Source organism: Camelus dromedarius, chromosome 2 (assembly GCF_036321535.1).
Source record: "Camelus dromedarius isolate mCamDro1 chromosome 2, mCamDro1.pat, whole genome shotgun sequence".
Classification (NCBI taxonomy): Eukaryota; Metazoa; Chordata; class Mammalia; order Artiodactyla; family Camelidae; genus Camelus; species Camelus dromedarius.
In genome coordinates this window covers 72255049-72276220 of record NC_087437.1, presented here as the reverse complement: position 1 = coordinate 72276220, position 21172 = coordinate 72255049, and the positions used below count along the sequence as shown (strand labels likewise).

At 42.2% G+C, this 21172-nt stretch overlaps 1 protein-coding gene and 1 long non-coding RNA gene across 2 annotated transcripts in view; one reads left to right on the top strand and one right to left on the bottom strand.

Moving 5' to 3' along the window:
* Positions 1-3402, bottom strand: part of CCDC80 (coiled-coil domain containing 80) — a 32191-nt gene extending 28789 nt beyond the window's left edge. The window contains exons 1-3 of the mRNA XM_031455780.2: positions 3274-3402; positions 2688-3187; positions 352-2252 (exon numbers count right to left, since the gene is read on the bottom strand). Of these exons, the coding sequence (XP_031311640.2) occupies positions 352-2241 (1890 nt within the window). The 5' untranslated portion in view covers positions 2242-2252; positions 2688-3187; positions 3274-3402. The remainder of the gene's footprint in view (positions 1-351; positions 2253-2687; positions 3188-3273) is intronic.
* Positions 3403-13542: 10140 nt separating this feature from the next.
* LOC135323231 (uncharacterized) lies at positions 13543-20885 on the top strand. Its single transcript, XR_010384505.1, has 3 exons — positions 13543-13897; positions 14710-15023; positions 20552-20885. It is a non-coding gene; the product is annotated as an uncharacterized LOC135323231 (long non-coding RNA).
* The last annotated feature ends 287 nt before the right edge of the window (positions 20886-21172 follow it).

The following is a 21172-nucleotide window of genomic DNA, read 5'->3' as shown; positions in this document are numbered from 1 at the left end:
CAAAAGGGAGCTGTATCTAGAACTGCCCCATGGAAGAGAGCAGTAAGGATGGGGATGGGTCTGACGGGTTTGGAGGAAGCTCAGCACAGGTGCCTCCCTGGGCTCATGTCTAAGATCCACCAGCCACTGACTCTGAACTTAGGGCTGCGCATCTGTGTGGATAGATGTTCACAGACCATCTAAACCAGAATGAGCTGGCCTGGCTGCCCTTCCCTGACAAACCTCGGGATCTTGACAGAGTGCAGCTTCAGCCACAGTCTGCCATCCAGCAATATGATTTTAGAAAAATCACACACCAAACCCTAACACTGCCTTAGCCCACAGGAAAACACCAAGAGGAAGATTACTTACAAGCAGCCTTCGTTTGCCCTCAAAGGGCCCCAGCAGGTCGCTCACCGACTTCCTCGGACTCTGTGTGAAGTGTTTGGTGGGTTTCAGGTGCCCGTCCTGCTCGTGTTTCCCCACTTTTTTCTTCTTGTTCTTCTCTTTCTCCTGACGGCTCTTTTTCTCAGCCTTGTCCTTCTTCACTTGCTTTTCACTCTTAAGTAACTTGTCTGCTTTCTCACTCTTCACCTTTTTTTTCTTCTCCTTCTCGGCTTTCTCCAGCTTTTCGTGCTTTTTCGACTCCTTGGCCTTTTTCGGGGGAATGTGTCCCACTTGCAACTCCTCCTCCAGCTGAGAGGCGGTTGGCCGGCCGAGGTCATACTTATCCTCATACTCATTGCTGAGAATTTTGTCCTGGGCTTTCTTTTTGGGAGATTTCCCTTTCCCTGGCTTGTGCGGCCCTGGCACCACATTTGGGTCCCGGGGGCCCGTCTCGCGCCTGTCGGTGCGGTTGTCCCGGAAACGGCCCGCGCCAGCCCGGGTGCTGGGCTCCGAGATGGTGGTGGGAGGGGCAGCCGTGAAGCTCTCCAAGCTGGTGGCCTTGCTGGGCCTCCTGGTGGTCGGCGGCCTCTCCCTGGGCTGCTCCTTCCTGGGTGGAGGGTAGAGATTCTCGGAGGACGCGGGGCCCCTGCCAGTGGTCACCTCGGCCGTTGCGGGGGGCCTGTGGGAGTCTGAGGAAGGATGCACCCGGGGGGTCCAGGGCCTCTGAGTGGTTGGAAAGGGTGTGGTGGTGGTAGGTCTTGCAGCTCCAGTCACCACCCGAGAGGTGGCCCGAGTCACTGTTGTGACGGGAGTAGGAGGCATGGTGGTGGCCCGTGCGGTTGGAGGCTGTGGGGGAGGGGCCCCCATCGTGGCGGCCGGTTTTCTCATCACCTTCACCCGACTATCTCTGGTGGGTGGCACGTGCGCTCTCCTCTGCTCTTCTTTCCTCTTCTCGCTGCTCAGGCCTGGCTTTCCTGCTCCTCCACCATTGTTCCCCTCCTCCACCACCTGGCCCTCTACCCCCGAGGCCTTACATTTTTGCACAAAACCCTTCTGCCGGATCTTCTCTATCCGGCGGATGGGGCCCTGGTCGATGATCTCGTACATGGCCTCCAGCCTGACGGGATAAGGGTAGCGCTCCTCCACCTGCAGCGTCTTCTTCAGCAGCACCATGCCAAACTTGCCCTTCTCCAGCTTCAAGAAGCTCATCAGCTTGGGGATGAGGCTGGGGTCCAGGGGCTGCTCCAGGACCCGGCCCTCACTGGTGATCCTCCGCACCTTGCCTCCTTCCTCGCCGGCCTGGTGGAACAGCACGATCTGCTGGATGTGCCTTTCCGCCAGCTCACAGTACACATCGTCCTTCAGCAAGCTCATCATGAGGCGGTAGTAGCCTTCGGAGGCATGAGGGGCCGAGATGACCCACACCCTGTTCTTCCCCGCAAAGCTGGCAAGGATGTTGGGCGAGCTGGACCCAGACGGGAAGCGCAGCATCCTTGATCGAGCTGAGGACCCCTCGTCTCGGACCATGTCGCGGGGAGAGCTCCGAGCTGCTGGCCTCTGCTCAGTTCTCACCCGGGCCCCATGGATGCCCCGCGAGGCTGGCGGAGCCGTTGACTGACCTACTCTCAACACCGGTATGCTCCTCCTTCTTGGGAGAGGCTGAAGGTTTGGTTCTTCCAGAGTGGTTCTCTGAATTCCCTGAGACCTCCCCGTGTGCCTCAGAAGCCGAGCTGGCCTTCTGTTGACGGGGGAAACCAGAGGCACTTTCCGCCCCCCGTGGCTCCCTCTATTCATGGCCTGAGATGGGGGTTCTGATCCGCACACCAGCCACAATGCCAACAGCATGGTAAAACTGGGTCCCATTCTCCATGTCATTGTGCAGTCCACTTTGGGGAGGCAGCAAGGTCAAAAGATAGAAAGGGGAGGACAGGGGGGAAAAAGAAGAAGAAAGAAAGAAAGAAAATCACTTAATTGCAAACAGAGCTGGGCATTATCTTTTTCTCTATCTTGGCCAAGGGGAGGGGGAAGGGGTGGTTAGAGAAGAAGGAGGGAGGTCAGGGAATGGAAAATAGGATGATATCCTGTTGCTTTTGAGTCCCTGTAATTTGTCAGTGCTTAGCAGAGACGGAAAACCCAACTCAGTTTTTAAGCAGAAAACCCAACTCAGTTCCCCATTCAGCGTGCTTGCACTGTTTCAACTGACTGATGCTCCAGAGAAAATGCACACTGAGCAATTAATTATGACAACATTCTGATTTCGTTTCTTTACATAAGCAACAAAGAAACAAACACAGCAAAGACAGGCAAGGTTACACACTTACATTGTGGCTCATGGAGATGGAATGCAGAGGGTTTAAAAATCAATCTGAAGTGTGCTCCCAGGACAGTTCCTAGATGAAGTACTTTTCCTCCCAACTCTCTTTCTCCTTTTCCAGGCTGGGCGATACAAAGGGGTGTGCTGCAGCTCCGGCTCCCAAAGCCACACACAGACCACCGCCTGTCCGGACCCGTGGGCTGAGCCTTCTTTTCTTTCTAGCTGTGCCTTTTTACCTTCTTGACAAGTAGGATGAGGTGAAAGGAGCTGTCCTTTTAAGTCTTTGCATCTCCATTTGTCTGCAGCTTCTACTCAGGCTGGTGTGTCTGTGTGTGCCAATCCCCCCGGCCGACAGCACTGGACGCCCCTTAAAGTGGAGCCCCAGCTGTTTCTGTATCTTGCTCTTTCTTTCCAGTTCCAGGATCCTTCTTATCACGCTTTCCCCCACAGTCTGGCTTAGTCCCTTTGTTTCCAAGCAAAAGCACTGGGATTAATCTGTTTTCCAGGCTGAGGGAAAACACAGGAATGTGATGTTAAAAAAGGACTTTTTTTTTCTTTTCCTGTGCTTCTCTCCTCCCTTTATTTCTCCCCACCTTTTTCTCTCCTCTTTTCCTTCTCCTTTTTCTTCTTCCTCTTGCCTGGATTCAGTCCCAGAAATGCCAGGACAACCTCAGTTTTGATCCAAACCAAACTCAAACAACAGCAGCCACTGGAAATCAACAAAACTTCACTAAGAATTTAACAGATCAGCAAAACACCACCTCCTTCCCATTTCAGCACGGTGAGCGGTGAGCCCAGAATGGGGGTGGGGTGGGGAAGAGGGGCTGTTCCTTGGGGGTGGGGGAAGAGTTTTGAAACACTGCACATCATCATAAATCAATTTAGAACAGGATGGCTGAGGACTTAACCCCTTCCCTACTGAGTCATCAGGAGACTGCCTCTTCCAGTCTGTATTCACACTGCACTTTGGAAAAGGAAAATTCTCGGGTTTTTATATCTGACTGCTTGGTTTTCCTAGAGACAGATACTCATTTGGGTTAGGGTGCTTGGCTGTACATACACAGATAGTATATATATTTATAGTTCCGTGTGTATATTTTTATCTCTTTCTCCTGGCTTCATGCGTTTAGTTTGAGGTTGGAATAGCCCATGGAAAACATGACTGGGTTGTTTTTATTTTATGCTAATTGGGGATCGTATTACTGTCTTCTTGTTCCTGGTTTCTCCTTGGCATGAAAGGAAGCTGGTAAAAGGTTAGCAATGCAGGCAATGCTGCTTCTCCCCTGAGACTGTGGTCGCCATTATACAGGGAAAGGCCGTTATGATCTCCAGTTCTGGGCTCTGGCTGTAAGTGGTAGGCTAAGGGCTTCCTCAGAGGGCATGAGTGCATGTGCATGAGTGTGTGTGTGTGTGCGTGCGTGCATGCGTTGCAACATCTTGCTCTCCAGAGGCTTCAGGTGTCCAGAAGGCTTTAGGAAATCCTTAGAAGTAGCCTGTCAGTTTTCAAAGGAACGACTGAGGCAGCTCTTTGCCTTCACCTCCTGGATCTGCCACGAGGATTCAGCTTTTACTGGGGATGGAAAGTGCCTTGGGTTATGCAGATATATCTTCCAGCCTCTCCAAGACATTTAATCAGTATTAACTGCCACAGATAGTGATAAAGCCAGGGTTCTCAGAAGGCTCTTAGCAAGCTCGGCCATGTTAACAGCTACCCTCGCTAGATAAAACCTGGTCCCCATGGTCCCCAGTTTGCTCCTTGTGATCAGCCCCATCTCTGACTGGTCATTTCCTTTTCCTTCACATCAGCTCCCAGCACTGAGTTGAACACCTGCAGGGGGTTGAATGTCAGGCTCTTAGTCCATAGCTTGAAGACCAAGGGGTGCCAAGAAGGAAGGCCCTCCTGTGGAGCCCTCTCAGACACTTGTGAGTACAAAACAAAGGTGGGCTGTAGGCAGAGATCCTCGGTCCACCAGAGTCAGAGAAGCTTTCCACTTTCCTGGGATTCACCTCTTAAGTTGATCAAATGCCTTGTGCTAAGTTGGACAGTCCCAGATGTGATTTCCTTTCTCACATCATAATGTGTTCCCCCCTCCTTTTGGCTTCTCCCTGCTAGTAACAACTACCATTTATTGAACATTTTCACATGACACTCTGGGCTTGGCACTTTCATATATTCTTTTATCTAATGCTCACAGCATTCCTGAGAGGCAGGAGGGACAGTCCCCATTTTACAGATGGACAACCTGAGGCTCAGAGAGTTTAATTAATTGCTTACTGTCCCACAAATGCTCAGTAGTAGCTCTGAAAGTTGAAGCCAGGTGTAGAACTGTCCACAAAGCATTGTGTTATCCTGCCCCTCCCCTTCTGTTTACTTCCCGTACCTTCTCTTTTTTCTCTCCCTTCAGTTGCCTTTTTGTGTTTCCCATGTTCATAAAAGAGTCTCATTTATTTGCTCAACCAGAGCAATTATACTTTTAGGGTCCTACTTTCTGGAATAATTATGCATCAGTCCTTTTTGCCTTTCTTAATAGGCCCTTAAAATCTGTTATCTTTTTTCTTGAAAAAGGATATCCCATGGCTTCCACCCACCTCCCAACGAAGTGCATAACATTTGTCATCTCTGCACCGGTTAAGTTGAAATCAAGCCACTTTAACGATCTGGATTTGAGCGAGATGGGAAGCCAGCCCATCCCTGAGCTGTGTCTTCCTGGGGCACTCAGGCTTTCTTCCTTTCTGCGAGTTTCAGCCACTAGATGACGCGCTAAACACATACGCAGGAGAGGACCTAACTCCGCCACCTTTGTGTCTCCCCGGGGCTCCCCACCCCAACAGGGACACAGTGGCGAAGTGCTGCTTCTGATGCCTGCCCAGGATTTTTCAACCTCAACACTTACAGCCTTCCCTGGAACCTCAGAAAAGCCTCCCAGGAAAGTCCAGGGAGCTCATGTCTGATAAAAGCAATTAGGAAGCAAGTTAGCATGACTCCTTTCTGGAGAAGCCCATGGTGCTATATGATTTGTAATGATTCTAGATTTCTAGTCCATGATTTAAGGGCCGTGTTTTTAAAATTTCCTCCCTAGATCCTTCCATTTTTTTCCCTGTAACTTAAGAAAGAAACATCAACTAATTGGTAGAATAGAGAAAGAGAGGAGAGCATTTGAAAGAGAGAGGGTGGTTGATGTTGAGTCAAAGAAAGGTGAAAAGAATAAAATTCAAAACTAGATTTTAGAAATGCTAATTTAGGAATTCACCGGCAAGATGCTGCCTAACTGGGTGTGCAGTAATTTGGAGGGAGGAAAGGAAAGAAATGTGCAAAACAGAATTGCCTTAGAGACTCTGGGATAGGGGGTAATTATTTGATGAAAATCAGAGTCAGTGTAAGGAGGCATCCAGAAGTGGGTGCGCTGGCTGATAGGAACCATGCTGATGTGAGGCTTCAGTAACCTGGGACCGAGACTCAGGACAATATTCTGTCCCAGGCACCCTAGAGAAACCGTGGTTTCTGTCTCATGTAATTGGTTCCCCTCCACAGAGTAACACTCGGTGGATCTTATTGATTGGATTCAAAATATTGTTCTATTGCCTGAAAAAAATCATTCGCTTAAGAGGAAACTAGAAAGAAAAGAAAAGAGGGGGGAAAAGTGCAAGCTCTGCCTTGTGGTCTTGAAGGGAAACCACCTCTCCCACTCTGTGATAACCTGTACCCCTAGCAGGAGAAAGAGCAGGGCCATTTGGTCACAGCTTGGCGGCAGAGACACAAGTAATATTCACATCGAGGATAATGCTGTGTGTTTTCCTTTCCATTTCCAGACTGTAATCACTGTTCAGGCTCCCCCCACACGTATGTCATTCAGAATGAAAGCGAACTCCTCTCTCTGTATTCACGGTGTAGGACAAACTAAAGAAATGAACAGCACAGTCAAGGGGAAAGCCCACGGTTGACTGTGAAATCCGGATGCTGCTGCAGCCCAGAGAGGCGCTGAGAAAGGGTAATCCCCAAAATGAAACACTCTGAAATTGTCCCTGAACTGTCAACAAGGTCACAGATTTGATCCAAAGTTGAGGGATCTGTATACTTCGTTAAAAAATAAATAAAAATAAAAGTTGCTGGATAGATAGTGGCCAAAACTATTGGGAAGAACAGTTTTAAAGTTCTTTTTATTCATATAGGTTTGATTACTTCAGAGTTTTTTGGGGGGTGTTGGACTTTGAAAGCACTTTTTTCCAAGTGGAAATTTGTTTAAGTAAGAAAATATCGAACTCCTAATTAGAGTAAATGGAAGTATCTTGCCATATCAGAGATTAAGGGACTATGTGAACGACTTAATGGCTCATTTAAAATCTTTAACATTCAAATTTTAAATCTTTAACTGCTCAGTTTCTTTGCTTGAGGGGTTAGTTGTGAATTGGGAAGGCGTAGATGGTGCTGGGTTCAAAATCTTAACCTTTGGCCATTTAATGCATACAAAAGATTTGTATCAATCAGGTTTCAATGGGAAAGTTCTGAATATGCAGCTCTCCGTGCCCTTAGGTATAGCCAAGAAGAGAGCCAGAGATCCAACTTCTTTCTCTCTTCTTCTAGCCATTCTCTCAAATGTCTGCCAAGAGTGCAGACTTTATACTAGGAATGACAGAGAACCAGGCAGGCTCTCTCCCTAAGAAGCTCACAGCTCATTGGAGAGGCTAAACAAAATGTTAGTCAGTGATTCTCCCTGCAGCAGTCCTGCCAGCTTTCTTCACATGTAAAAGTTCAGTGCATGACGATGGCCCCATTCCTCTTGGAGACTTTACCTCTGACTCCTTGAGAAGGCTTTTCTGTGAAAGACGCCGCCCATAGCAGCCACTGCGTGGCACCTGGAAAACTTGCTTGGTACATTCCATTGGCTCTAAAGTCCGCTACAGTCTACAGGAGTCTGAGACACTGCCTGGCAGGATGTGCTGGGTTGTCTGCCAGGCCTTTCATCCTCATTTTCCCAGTCCCCATCTTGGCTCTGTCTCTGGCACCTGCCCTGCTAGGATTGCCCTGTCTTTTACTTGTTTCTCTGTATTTGACCCTGCACTCCCGGTTTTAATCACGTCACTCAGGACATCACCTTATATGAGGAGGAATTAGCCAACAGGATGGCAGTTCATTCATTCAGCAAATATTTATTCAATGACAGACATTATTCTAGTCACAAGGGATATAGAAATGAGCCCTCCCTGACCTCATGGAGCTTCTGTGCCAGTAACAGGAAACATGCAGAGAGGAGGGTATAGCTCAGTGGTAGAGCATGTACTTAGCATGCACAAGGCCCTGGGTTCAATCCCCAGCACCTCTGTTAAAATAAATAAATAAATAGATAGATAAGTAAATAAATAAACAAATCTAATTACCACCCCCCAAAATAAAGTGTTAAAAAAAAAGATTTGTAAGCAAAAAATAGGAAACATGCAATAAGAATATGAACAAATAAATATCCCGAGGCCCAGACATGCGCTTGGGAGAGAGTCTTTAAAAGGGAAGAGAGTGAAAGGTGATGAAGGCGAGGAGGCCATTTTAGATAAGGGCCAAGGATAATGAATCTAAGTGAAGCCAGGGGAGCAAGTCACTCAAGGACTGGGGGAGGGAAAGAACATTCTAAATAAGAGGGAGCCGCAAGTACATAGGCATTGAAGCAGAGACTGTGAAAGACTAAGCAAGGATGTGTCAACACCTGATACATGGTTTCAAGTGGGTGATCCATGGAGGACAGAGTGCAGGGGCCAGCCTGGCAGCAGGAAGACCAGTTAGGAAGCTATTGTTCTAGTATGAGCAAAAGGTGTGCTAGATTGAATTGGGGTGCCAGGGGCCGTGTTAGTGCAGAGAAGTCATCCTCTTTGGTATATATTTTGAAGATAGAGCCGATAGTTTCGGGGCAGAGAGAATCAAATGTTTTGTTTGAAATTTCCATTTGATATTCTGGCACAGAGGTTGAGCAGACTGCTGGTACACGAGTCTGACCTTCAAGGAGGGCTGGGCAGGGATTATAAACTTGGAAGGCTATTTAAAGCACAAGGCTGGGAGAAATCACTTAAGGAGTGAGTATAGGTGGAGATGAAGAGTTCTCTGGCCTGGCACAAAATATTTAGAAGACGAGAAGGAGGTAACGGACAGGGAGGAGCGGCAGCTGGTGGTGAGAGAAAGGCAGGAGCAGGTGATGGTTTTTTCTCACCTACAGCTTAAACCATGTCACCTCTGGCCCTTTCTCCAGAGGTCCTTAGTCCATGTGTCCACATTCAGTTCATTCTTCAATGTCCAGGCCCTATACTATCTCTTCCACAGGATTTTCCCAGAAACTCCTTCCTCTGAGAAACCACTCTCCTTTCTCTGAGAAGGTGTTGTGTAGAGCATCACTCTTCTGATCTTTTTATAATTCAGATACGGGGTCTGTCCTTTCAAGCAGATCTTTAATCTTCTGGAACATGGAATAGCCTTACATTTATTTTACGTCCTTCCTAGCACCTTACATACAGTTAAGGAACAAAAATTGTAACTCTGTACCAATCAAATGCAGTTAAGAAGAGCAGTGGCAAAGCCCCAGAACACAACCCAGCTATAACATACCACTTTAAAGAGGAAAGAAAAGAAAAAAAATTGCACAGTTAATGAACCAGAGAGTCTCTATCTCTATTTATTAAATAATAATAGTAGAAACAGAAGACATGGCACTATAAGCCATCAAAATTCAACCTATACTTGCATTGAATTATGGAATTGTGAAATTGAGGTGAAACATTTTATGTAAAGTAATACAAATTTTCATTTTATTTATTCATTCATTCATTCAAAAACTATTTATGGAGCACCTTGTAAGTGTTGGACATTATTCCAGTGTTGGAAATACAGCAGCAGACAAAAGTCTCTACTCTCATAGAACTCACACTCTGTCAGTGAGAGATAAGTACTCTGAAGAAAAGCGATACAGGATAAGTGATAGTGAGTGAAGGAAGAAAGGTTCATTGAAGATGGGGTGATCAGACATGAACAGGGGCTAGCACGTGGAAGTAGGTATATGCTGCATGTCAAGGAATCCTTGGCATATCTTCAACTTCGTCAGTTCTTCAACCTTTGAAGTTGGAGTTGAATTTTAGTTTTAGTTTAAAGTCTCTGGGAGCTAAGTCTATTGAATGATGTAGATGATCAAATTGTGTAAGTTTGTTTAAGGTCAAAATAATAAATCACTATAAAGTAATACATTTCCTGCATGGTTCATTAACTGGCTTTGGAGGAAACATGGAAAAGGAATTTTACAAGTGCTCTGAGTGTCTGGTATAGAATAATTATATGCTTCAATGAATGAATAATTGAAATATTACTATATATATTCTCACAAGATGACTGCTTTGAAGTCAATGATATTATTTTGAACTCTGCTGTTTCTTTTTAAGAAAACAAGCACATTCATTTGTGATCACATCTCAAAAATCTGTTTAAAAACTATATTGTTGTAACTTAAATGTTTGTAACCAAAGACTATTGGAAAAATTTCAGAATGAAGATCAAATATAATGTGGTCTTCAAAGTGAGTTAAAAAGTTCAAAGTAGAATTCGTTCTGAATATGTTAACAGGTAACACCCCAAAGTTTTAAATACTATTTTTACTTAAAAGTTAAGTGTGGAAAGTAAAAGCATGTGGTCTTTTTACAGGTAATTTGTGATGGTGGATTTTGGCAGAAGCCTTAGCATTAAATATTGGGAAAATCCAGAGTCAGTACAAATAAATATTAGTGAGTAACTGGATCAAAATGAGAGGAACAACTCAGATTGAAAAAAAATTCCTTATTAGAGAACAGTTTGCATGTTTGAAATTTTCACTTGTTCATTGGATAAAATTTGTTTTGCCTCTGAGAAAGCCACACAAAATTTGCAACCAGAACTTAGACTGGAATCCCAGTTTTACTGCTCATTAGTTGTGTGACTTGTCAACCTCCCTGAACTTCAGTTTCTTCATCTATAAAAATATGAATGGTTTCATACACACACACACACACACACACACACACACACACACACACACACACACACATATACATACATACATACATATATATACATATACAAACCGGATTAAATTTTTTTCTAAAAATGATTTTATTAAAGTGTTTCACAGTTTAAATAACAGCAAATTTACAGCTAACTACCGTAAACATCAGGAAGTCTGTCAGCTCAGAGAAATAAAATGTCCTGAAGTGTGGTAAACTTTTGGGTTGATTTGCTTCAAAAGTTCTCAGTCTTTTTGGTTTGTCTGTTTCTTGAGGGAAAATGTACATAACACTCACCACTACAGTGATTTTAAGTGTGGGGTTTTGCCGCATCACCACTGCCCATCTCCCCAACTTTTTTATCTTCCCAAATTGAAAATCTGTACCTATTTGGACAACAACTCTTTGTTTCTCCCCTTCTTCAGTCCCAGGTAACCACTATTTTACTTTCTGTCTCTATGAATCTGTGTCTATGACTTGAGAATGGTTATTTTTTGGCAGGGAGGGGTAATTAGGTTTGTTTGTTTATGTATGTATATATGTATGTATGTATGTATTTAATGGAGATACTGGGGACTGAACCCAGGACCCTGTGCACGCTAAGCATGCACTCTACCACCTGAACTATACCCTCCCTCCGATAATCATTATTTTTAATGTATGAAATGTGCCTAATACTCAGCTAATGGTGGGAGAAGTGGTGTCTGCACAAGAGCAGTCACAAGCTTTGACTTCCAGCCTAAGGCAAAAGGCTGGTAAAACAAGATGGGACGGAGCTAAAAGTCAGGCAGAGGTGCTAAGCACCAAACACAGAGAGGAATGATTAAGCATTGGAAGCAGATTCATCTATTACATATTTTGTGCCAATCTGTCATGAAATCCAAAGCCAGAGCAGTGTTTGCACTTCATGCCTCTTGTTGGCTCTCACCTCAAAGGCTGTAAATTGTCTTCCAGTCTGTCTCCTGGCCACCAGACTCATCCTTTCCAATCCATCCTCCAAATGATCGTCACTATAATTTTCTTTAAACATCAATGTTTCATTCCTGCTGTGAATCCCTCAACAGTGAGCAGAGAACTTGAGAAAGAAACCTCAAGGCTCCCCTGGCCTAAAAGTGAGATCGGAAAGTTAGGCACTGACCCTAGTGGTAACGATGGAAATCTGGCGAAGTTGAACCAGATTGAAAGGAAGAGTGAGACTGTTTGCCTGCAGTGTAGTATCTGAGTGGAGCCTGGCACCCCAAGACTTCCTTCTGCAAAGGAGGTTTTGAGCTCTAGCCAGCAGATGAGTATGATGCAGAAGACACTGAGGAGCAAGAAACGCACGTCCTTAAGGTCATGATCTTCAGGAGAAAACCATTTGATTGTTTCAGTGTGAGCTGTGCAGAATTTACTGGAACTATAAAACTCCTAAAGACACAGGGCACATCGAATAGAGAATATCACCATGTACAAAGCAAAAGCAGAGCCCTAGAGCCTCTGTTTCCAATTAAAGCACAGTGAAATTGCATGATTTGGAAATCTAGGAGCAGTGATTTCATTAATTACAGGTCTTGACAACTTAGTTATAGAACATTTGCCTGAGTGTAAACTTGGAATAAGATGGAAGGAATTTGTTTTCACCACAATGGACCTAAATTAACCTAGTTATACTTAAAACTTAGAAAAAGAAAAAAAGCAGGAAGAAGATTGTGGTTTTAATTTCTTTTTTAGAAATAAAATAATTCGTTATTTTTAAAAGTTATGACTAATTTTATTTTTAATTTAATGTCTCAAAATAGATGGACATTATAACATGGCACATGTACACCTATTCATGGTCAGCTAGTATGTCTAAATTATCAAGATTTCTGTATAAGTGATTATAGATAGAAATAGAGCATCAAACAGTGTTTTAAATCTTTGAGTTACTTTAAGAGTTTTTTTAAACAAACAAATATTTTATTATGTGTAAATGAGTAATATTCAACCAGTTTATTGAAATGTTATAAGGACTTAGTGAGAGATTTAAAACTATTGTTTCATAGGTATTCAGAGTGTGACAATCTGATGCTTGAAAGAATCAATTTCTTCCTGTGTTTTCAACTGCAGTAGAGCCAGTTGAATGTTCACCCAGCTATTCAAACTCAATTTATCTCAATGAAAAAATAACCTGGTTGATTTTTGTTCTTCTCTTTTCTCCACTATGTTTTTTCAGCAGCCTGACAGCTGTACTTTCATGTGCTCAAATACTAGATATTAGATAACATTTCAGCTTACCAGAAGGAAAATGTCAATATCAGAGCTGTTCAAAGATGAAGAGAGATGCATGGGGAGGCTGTAAGCTTCCTGTTGGAGAAGGTGTTAGAGGTTCCTTAGCAGAGAATTTAAGCATTGGCCAACTCAAATAAATGTTCACCCTTAAAAGAGTCTAGGAGTCTACTATGCTATTCTAGGAGTCTACTAGGTTACTATAATTGTTATGTATGAATTGTTCACCTAAATAAAGAGGTAGACTGAGGCAACTCAAAAAAAATGGTTTATTTGGGAATAGCAGAGGAATTGCAATTGGGACAAGCAAATGAGTCTGTTGAGGGTTTGGAATAGGTTGTATTTATGGACAGGAAGCGTAGAGGGGAGAGTTCAGTTAGTGTCAGTTAAAATAAAAAGCAAATGGAGCCCAACCTTGAAAACTTCCTGAGCAGACAAAAATCAATCTAGTCACACAAACAAAGCTCAATTCATCCCACTTTGTGAGACCAACCTGACTTGGGTCATCTCTTGTTCGTGCCTTTGGCAAAACTTCCCGGAGTTGATATGAAAAAAACTTCTGATCAATCCCCATCATCTGAGTAAATTCTGACACTACCAGTTTTCTGTAAATCAGGCGTTTACAGGAAATTCGTCTCTTAGTCCTTGCGTCTCATCTTCCAGAGGGCATGTGCATCAGATTGTCTTTATGTCCTCCAGCTCTGTTGCATTAAACTCTTCCATAGGTATCACCGGGGGTTCTTACCGTAAGTTTATCTCTACCCCAAGATTACACCTTAATAATTAATTATCAAGAAAGACTGCTTTGGACAGGCACAAATTCTACTTTACTAGAAGCCATTTTTGTTCTTCCCAGTTACAGAGTAATGCCCCAGGACAGGGTTGGGTAACCAGGAAATCCTGGTACAAGGTGGACACTTAGGTCTTCTCATAATTGAGCTGGGAAGGCTTTGGAGCACATATCAGGTAAGACAGAACCCCAAATGTAGACTAGAACCCAAAGACCAGCCCAAACAGCCTTTCAAGACCTTTCTGGCACCTCCGTTGCCCTTTGTAGAACACACAACCTCACATGCTGCCCATAAACACACTGGCTTTTGGGCCATGGCAGCGAGGTGAAACTTTTGAAGAATGGTCCTGAGGTAGAATTCTCCTCTACAGGAGTTTTTCACTTACTTGCTTCACATTGGGAGAAAAGGCTTAACCTCTGGCTCCCTCCCTTTATTACATAATCCATTCTTCACTGAGGGTCCAACCCTAGTTGTTGGTTGCTTATTTGATATAAAGAGAATTTTCAGTCCTGGACTTCAAATTCTTTAAAAGCTTATCTGAGTGGCTTAGTGTCACTCTCCTCTGTGTTGGTAAATTCATGCCAAATGTGTTTGTTTAATGTGATGACTTTTACATGATGTAATAGGACAAAGTCTTCAGCTACCTGTTTTGCTCCTACTTAATTAGTTCCCCCTTGCCTTGGGAATAGGAAACCCAGTCCCACATTGTCCCCTGGCTCCAAAAAAACCCAGAGCGAGGGCTGAAAGCTCCTCTGTGGGACATACCAAGACAGTGTCTCACACTCTCTGGAGTTCATTGTGGAAATGTGACGGAGATTAGAAATATGTAGACCCTTCTCTGTGTCTGTCTTCCAAACACTCTGTGAGGGCTGGCAAAAATGTTCTTATTCTCCAAATATTCACTGGCGTGAATTTGTGTAATAAAATTATGTTTGGGGTTTGTAGTTGGCTTTTTTTTTTAAATGAACATCTGTTATTCTCTTTCAGTCAAAAGGCTCTAAACCCAGCTGGGCAGGGCAACTTGGCTTCCTCCACCACCTCTGCAGAGTCACAAATGGAGCCTGTCATCTGTCAGCTGCTTGCTGATTGGCTGACCAGCCACCACTCATGTCCCACAGCTGTTCTGGCCCTGAGAGTCTCCTGGGTGGGGAGGGAGGGGGTCAGGGTCAGCTTGTTCTGTGCACGTAGCCCATGGGACTTCCAAGAGCAGGGATATTTCATTAAACTGCTCTGATCAGCGGTTCCTGGATGCTGTGTGTGTGACAGGCAGATGGCCTGTCTGGTCTGTACCTTTTGAAATGGTGAGTCATAGCTTGGTTTTTGGAGCCACTGTTTTTTCCTCCTGGTGTCTCTCTTCCTTATTTCTATGATATGAGATTATAGATAATGTGACCTGTGCTGAGGCAAATGAGAGATAAAGTTGCAAAGAGTGCTTTTCTTTGGTGAAAATAAAGAAAATTTTCAAAACAGAAACATACTCATTGGATCTATATTATGAGTTTCACGTTATTCAGAAAAGGAAGTTTCGTGTCTATATGCCTCTGTACCATCAAATACAAAAACGCTTCAAGTTCCCTAGACCACTCCAACTTTGATGGCTTCAGGACTAGATTTCAAGAGGACCAAAAAATAAGACCTCAAAAGCTCTTTCCCCAAACCCTTCAGCAAAATCATACCAGTAGTTGTAACCACCCATTTGACATGCAGTTGTAGAATGATTAGTCCTCACAGCTCCCAGTCCTGACTCACAGCTCCAGTCATGTTGCTGTCTTGCTCAAACTCCTTTCATGCCTTGCAGCTGTCAGAAATACAGATCACACTCTTTAGCTCGACATTCAAAGTCCTCTATGAGCTAATCTCAAACTGCTTGTCCAAATTCTCATGGCCAACTACTGCCATTAGTGCCTTCTGCAGTCTAGCCAAAATGCACATACACTGTTTCTTTGTTGCCCCTTGACGATCTCCCTCTTCTGTACTTTTGCTTGGTCTATTATCTGATCCCTTCAAGTCCAAATGCACCTGCTGCATAAAGTCTTCCCAAATGAGCCCATCTCTGCCTCCTCAAACACCCCCTCTCTTTCCCTTCCCTCTCTCAAAGCACCTGTTAATGCTTTATGCCTGGAATCATGGCCCACAGTGCCCAGCTTCTCTGCCTCTCCTCGCAGGAGCAGAACTTGCATCCAGTTTATCTTTGTACTTTCCCTAGGACATTGCAATTAGTATATGTTCATAAATTTTGTTACAAATATGGCACTAGACATTTGTTGAAAGCTTTATAATTTCCAAAGTGGATTCACATTCATGGATTCACTTAAATTCTCAGAAGTTAAAGTAGAAGGCACAGGTGTTCTCTTTATTACAAATGAGGGCAGAGGAAGGGGAATATTCATTTTTGGTCAGGATTAACTTTTTCTTATTAATCAAATTATTATTTGTGCCTTTCTTAATGCATGCCTCTTCTGCCATGTTTTAAGCTCCATGAGGACAGAACCATGTCTGCTTTTTCTCTGCTGTATTTCCAGTGCCTAGCACATTGCCAGACATAATGTAAAACCTCATTAAACATTGCTGAATGAATGAGTCAATATTATGAGACCAGCAGTGGGCCAAATGTTCTGTGTGAGCTATTTTAATCTCACAGCGGGTATCATCTCTATCGCACAGGCAGGGAAATGAAGTCCTCAAGGGCATTCGGTGCTAGTGTGTGTAGCTGGAATTGAAACTCAGATCTCATGATCATAGTATGTGTTTTCCGTCAAAGCATCAGTGCCTGTAAGCTGTGTTTCGTTTGTTTTTTCACCCTTAATTGCTCTATAATTCTATTTTAGAAAGAAATTTCAAGAGTTATTTTAACTGTAATCATCAGAGTTAGAAAATATGGGGTAGAGTATTACTCATAACTGCCAAATTCAACGGTATCACTGAGGGCAGATGGGGGTCTCCTGTTGGAAGGGAGGAAATAATTTTCTAGAGATTTCTTTACCTCTATAATTCCCTGCTTTTGATCTAAGAATGAGAAATAGTTAAATTCCCATCACAATTTATTTTGTCCTAAGTGATGCAGAGGAATATTCATACTTTCATTTTGATCATTGCCTTGAAGAGAGGAAATAAACATATACTGGGCAATCTCCTCATGCCAGGACTTTATTTAAGTGAACATCTGATGAAGTAAATATTATCTCCTGTATTTTACAAGGGAAGACAGTATTGCTTTTATTTCTAAGCACGGTTTATTTTGATACCTATTAAAATTTAAATGAAAACTTGAATTTATCATTGAATTATCCAAATTTTCTGCTTTCTCTTCATGTGAAATTTGGGTAAGATTTTCTTCTGATTTAACAACATTTTTTCATTTCTAAAGTCAAAAGGGGAAACTTTAAATTTGTATTTTGGGGTCCTCTTTCATAGTGTTTTAAAACTGAGGTTAAATCACTGGGCTTGAAATTTTGTGTTTGGTTAACACAAGTATACAAAAATGGAGTTAAGTAATGTCTGATGATAATGATGATGATTTAATATATGTGTTTTCTTTTTATCGTAAATCTACATATTTCTTTAACTTCTCCTTCTCAACATACATTTGGACAGCCAAGTCTGAAACTACTTGCTTGGAAGAGTAGTATGTTTCAGTATGATTTCTAACAGGAAGTTCAGTTTATTCATATTTTACAAATCTATGCTAATCTGCTTTTACTACCCATCATCTAATTTGCATCTTTAATATTTAACATTTAATAAATATCTAATATTTAATATGTAATGTGTCTTTAGTCACAATGTGTTTTGCTCTATTTTTGTGCAGACTGCAATTATGAAACTACTGGTAAGCAGTTAGTCGTCACAGAGTGTTTTGGATCAAAACAAGAATCTTTAAGGCCAAAGCTTCATTCTCTAATACCATTCCCATGAGCTTGCTTGGTTTCTACAGCATGTTCTTATCATTGTGATGTGGATTTAAAGAAAGCTTTTAAAAACATGGCAGAATAGCAACATCTAATCATTCCTGGATGGAACCATTACTCTCAAAATGCAGTCCAAAACTGACATCACACAGATTCTTTTGTAGAAATTTCTGTTCCTGTGGCTACTCCTGCAGTGCAAAATATTTATGTGAACCCATATTTTTCAAGTGACTATTGAAACGATATCATCTCATGGCTTCTTACTACTGTCTTCATGGTCTCACTTCAAATTTGTTGCCCTTTTACAGCAAGGGCCCCCTTGAAATGTCAAATGTAAAAAAACCAGAAATATACCTTCTAAATAGTTTTCTAAATAATTGCATCAATTTAAATAGAAACAGAAGTTCCTTTTCTGAAGATAGGAAAGTAGTTTTTTCTTTGATGGGCCACTATGTGCACACATACACTCCAGGGCTCCAGATCAGTTCCGCAGAGTCCCCAGGTCCAGAGAGATCAGCATCCTTCAAGAACCAAAGGCAAGAGAAGGGGTTCTTGCAAATGTCTCTAGAGCTCTGTCCATCACCCCTGCCACCTCTGCCTGTGTGTGATGAGCACTGTTTCCTTTCCTTCCCATAGTCCTTAGTCCTGACCTCTCAGGATTTAGAGCTGTCATCCACACTGGTTTTAACTGTCATTTGTTGGTCATCAGGTTCCACCTCATTCCTCTTTAGTTTTCTGGTTCTGGTCTTGGTGGAGCTCTGGCCTACTTCTTGTCCTTACTGCCCATCTGTAAACTCCCCTAGTCCCCTCCTCCCCCCTGGAATTTCCCACTATAATAATTACTTAAAGCTCTTTCCTGCTCTAAGCAGATATAACCCCAACTGGTTGATGCAGATGACGTTCACCCTTCAGGTTTTAGTAAGATTACCCAGTGAGTGCACAATATAATGAATGGAGATAATGATTTTTGAGGGCATAGGTGCCTAACTAATGTCATAAGACAGCCTATAGTGCCTATAAACTCTCTCATCCTCTCTCTCTTTATTTTTTCCCTTAGTGAAAGTACTGGGGACTGAACCCAGGACCTCGTGCATGCTAAACATATGCTCTACCACTATGCCCACCTTTCCTGTCATTCTCTCTTATTCTCTGTATGCCTCCAGCTCTTTTTTGCTTTACTCTTCTGACATGGGAGTATGAATTAGAATAAGTGAAAGAGAAGAGATAAAACAACCACCAGAACAACACCAAGGGAACAATTCTGACCCCTTCAATTGATAAGGAATAAGCCAGAAAATCCATGAGGATCAGTTGAAAGGTATAAACAAATTTCATACAAACATTAATTTATGTAAATTAATTTTAACTCCTCTAACTATTTAAAACTAAATTTGTGGGTTTTAAGAAACATCTTGCAAAGACCATGCACGAAGATCTGTCCCTTTCTTTGATCAGTTGGCCACATGGAAAACGTTGTGTAAAAACTACAAATGAGAGAAACACTTGAAAACAGCCTAGGATTGGGATTTCCTAGAATTCTCCATGTTCTCTACATCTCTTCCTGGCACAAAGATTTTTACGAGGGGATTGAAACAGGAAATACACATTGATTCAAGTGTATGTGGCCTCCATTATCAGGAATTCTAGAAATTTTGAGAATCATTAAGAAGGCCCATGGTGTTAAGATAATCCTAAAAATACTAAGAAGAGAAATTAAGAAGTTAGCCACAATAAAGAAGTGGACTTAATATGTGTCAAATTAAAGATGGCAGACATTATAAATAGCTCACAAAATCCTTATAAGAAGAATTTGATATACCAAGATGACTTTTCCAAAATTTGGAATTTGACTAAAAGAAGTACTATTTTTTAAAATGAGGTCAGAACATCCATATAAAGAGATAACTGGTCAATTATCAAGTAGCTGGAATTTCACAGTGCCTTAATATCTAGAAATTTGGAAATATTGGGGTAGTTGGTGGTATGGGCTTGATAATTTCATTTCTTTTTAAAAAAATATTAATTCACACTTTGAGTAGCACTGCTTAGAATTCAAGCCATCTGAGTATGTGTTGTAAATCTGAATGTATTTGAGTTTAACCAGTTTCTATGGCTGTTAATAACACAATGAAGGAGCAGAATCATTAATACACAAAATGTTTGGAAGAATCATTGGCCTTTGGATTGGAGCAAAGGTTTGAATTGCATTGGAAACAACCCACTTTCATGGAAGTCTAGCCTTCTGGAATTTGGTTTCTGGACTAAAAACTCAAAATTCTCTGGGAAATGGAACAAAAGGAATTAGATTCCATAGTACAAAAGGATCCTAATTACATAATTGAGATGAGCTTTTCTGTTTTTATAAAATATGAAATAATTAAAGGGAGGAATGAGAGGTATGACAGAAACTGGTACCTGTCTTTTAACATTCAGTTTCTCCTTCTTTAGTAATAAGAAACCCATATTTTAGCTTGGAAGTGGCTACACACACACACACACACTCAATCTCCCTTTAAGTTAGAGCTAACTATATGACTAATTTTATCCCATATAATATAAATGGAAGTACTGTGTGACATTTTAGGAGTTTTTCTTAAAGATCAAAAAACCCTCCTTTATCCTTCCTCTATCCTGCTGATGTGATGGTTGGAGCTCCAGCAGCTGTCTTGAAGCATGAGCACAAGGACTACCCCTTAAGCATACTGGAGAAGAACCTCAGAGAAAGACTGGTTCCCTGATGACTTTGAGGTTGCTATCATTCTGGATTTAATATCTCTGAAATTATTTTACATGAGAGAGAATGACACTTCTATCTTTTTTAAGGCAATTTTATGTGTGGCAGAAGGAGGGGGAAAAAGTGGTCCATATTATTCTCAGATGAACCTAATCCTAATTAATATATTTTATTCTCCCCTCCCCAGAACTCTGCTGGGATGTGGTGTTGGACTTGGAAGAAAGTTAGAGGTAAATGAGACATAAGTCAGAAGATTTGACATTCATTGCAGCTGCAACCTTAGGCATGATTCTCCAGAGAAAATGTGGACAAGAAGTAATTTACTGAGAAACTGAAACAGTTTCTGGATTATCTGCTGAGTTGTCCACCATGTTATTAAATAAAAGACATAGTCAAATATATAAATGTAATTTTTCCTTTCTTAAGTCAAAGAGTATGTGTATGTTACAATTCTGATTTTCTCATGAAGATTAAGTGAAATTTCAGTTTTAATACTTTTCACTTAAGTGATTAAACCACAGGAAATCCTAAAATCTGAGTCCCTTGGTCTATGTTCAATTTTAACTGAATGCTGGCCAGTTTTTTATTTCTAGAGGCAAATTCCCCCATAACTTCGATTCCCAGAAAGAAAAGTTCTCACACAGCTGTGGCCAGAACTTCCTGTTTGGGAACAAACAGTATGACCAGCTGTGGTCCTACTTCCTACATGACTTCTATCTGTCTGGTGTCAAAGAACAGTAAAGAAAAGTGTATGGTTTGTGAGAAAAGGAAAGAAAAAATCATTAGATGTAGAAGCTAAATTATCTTT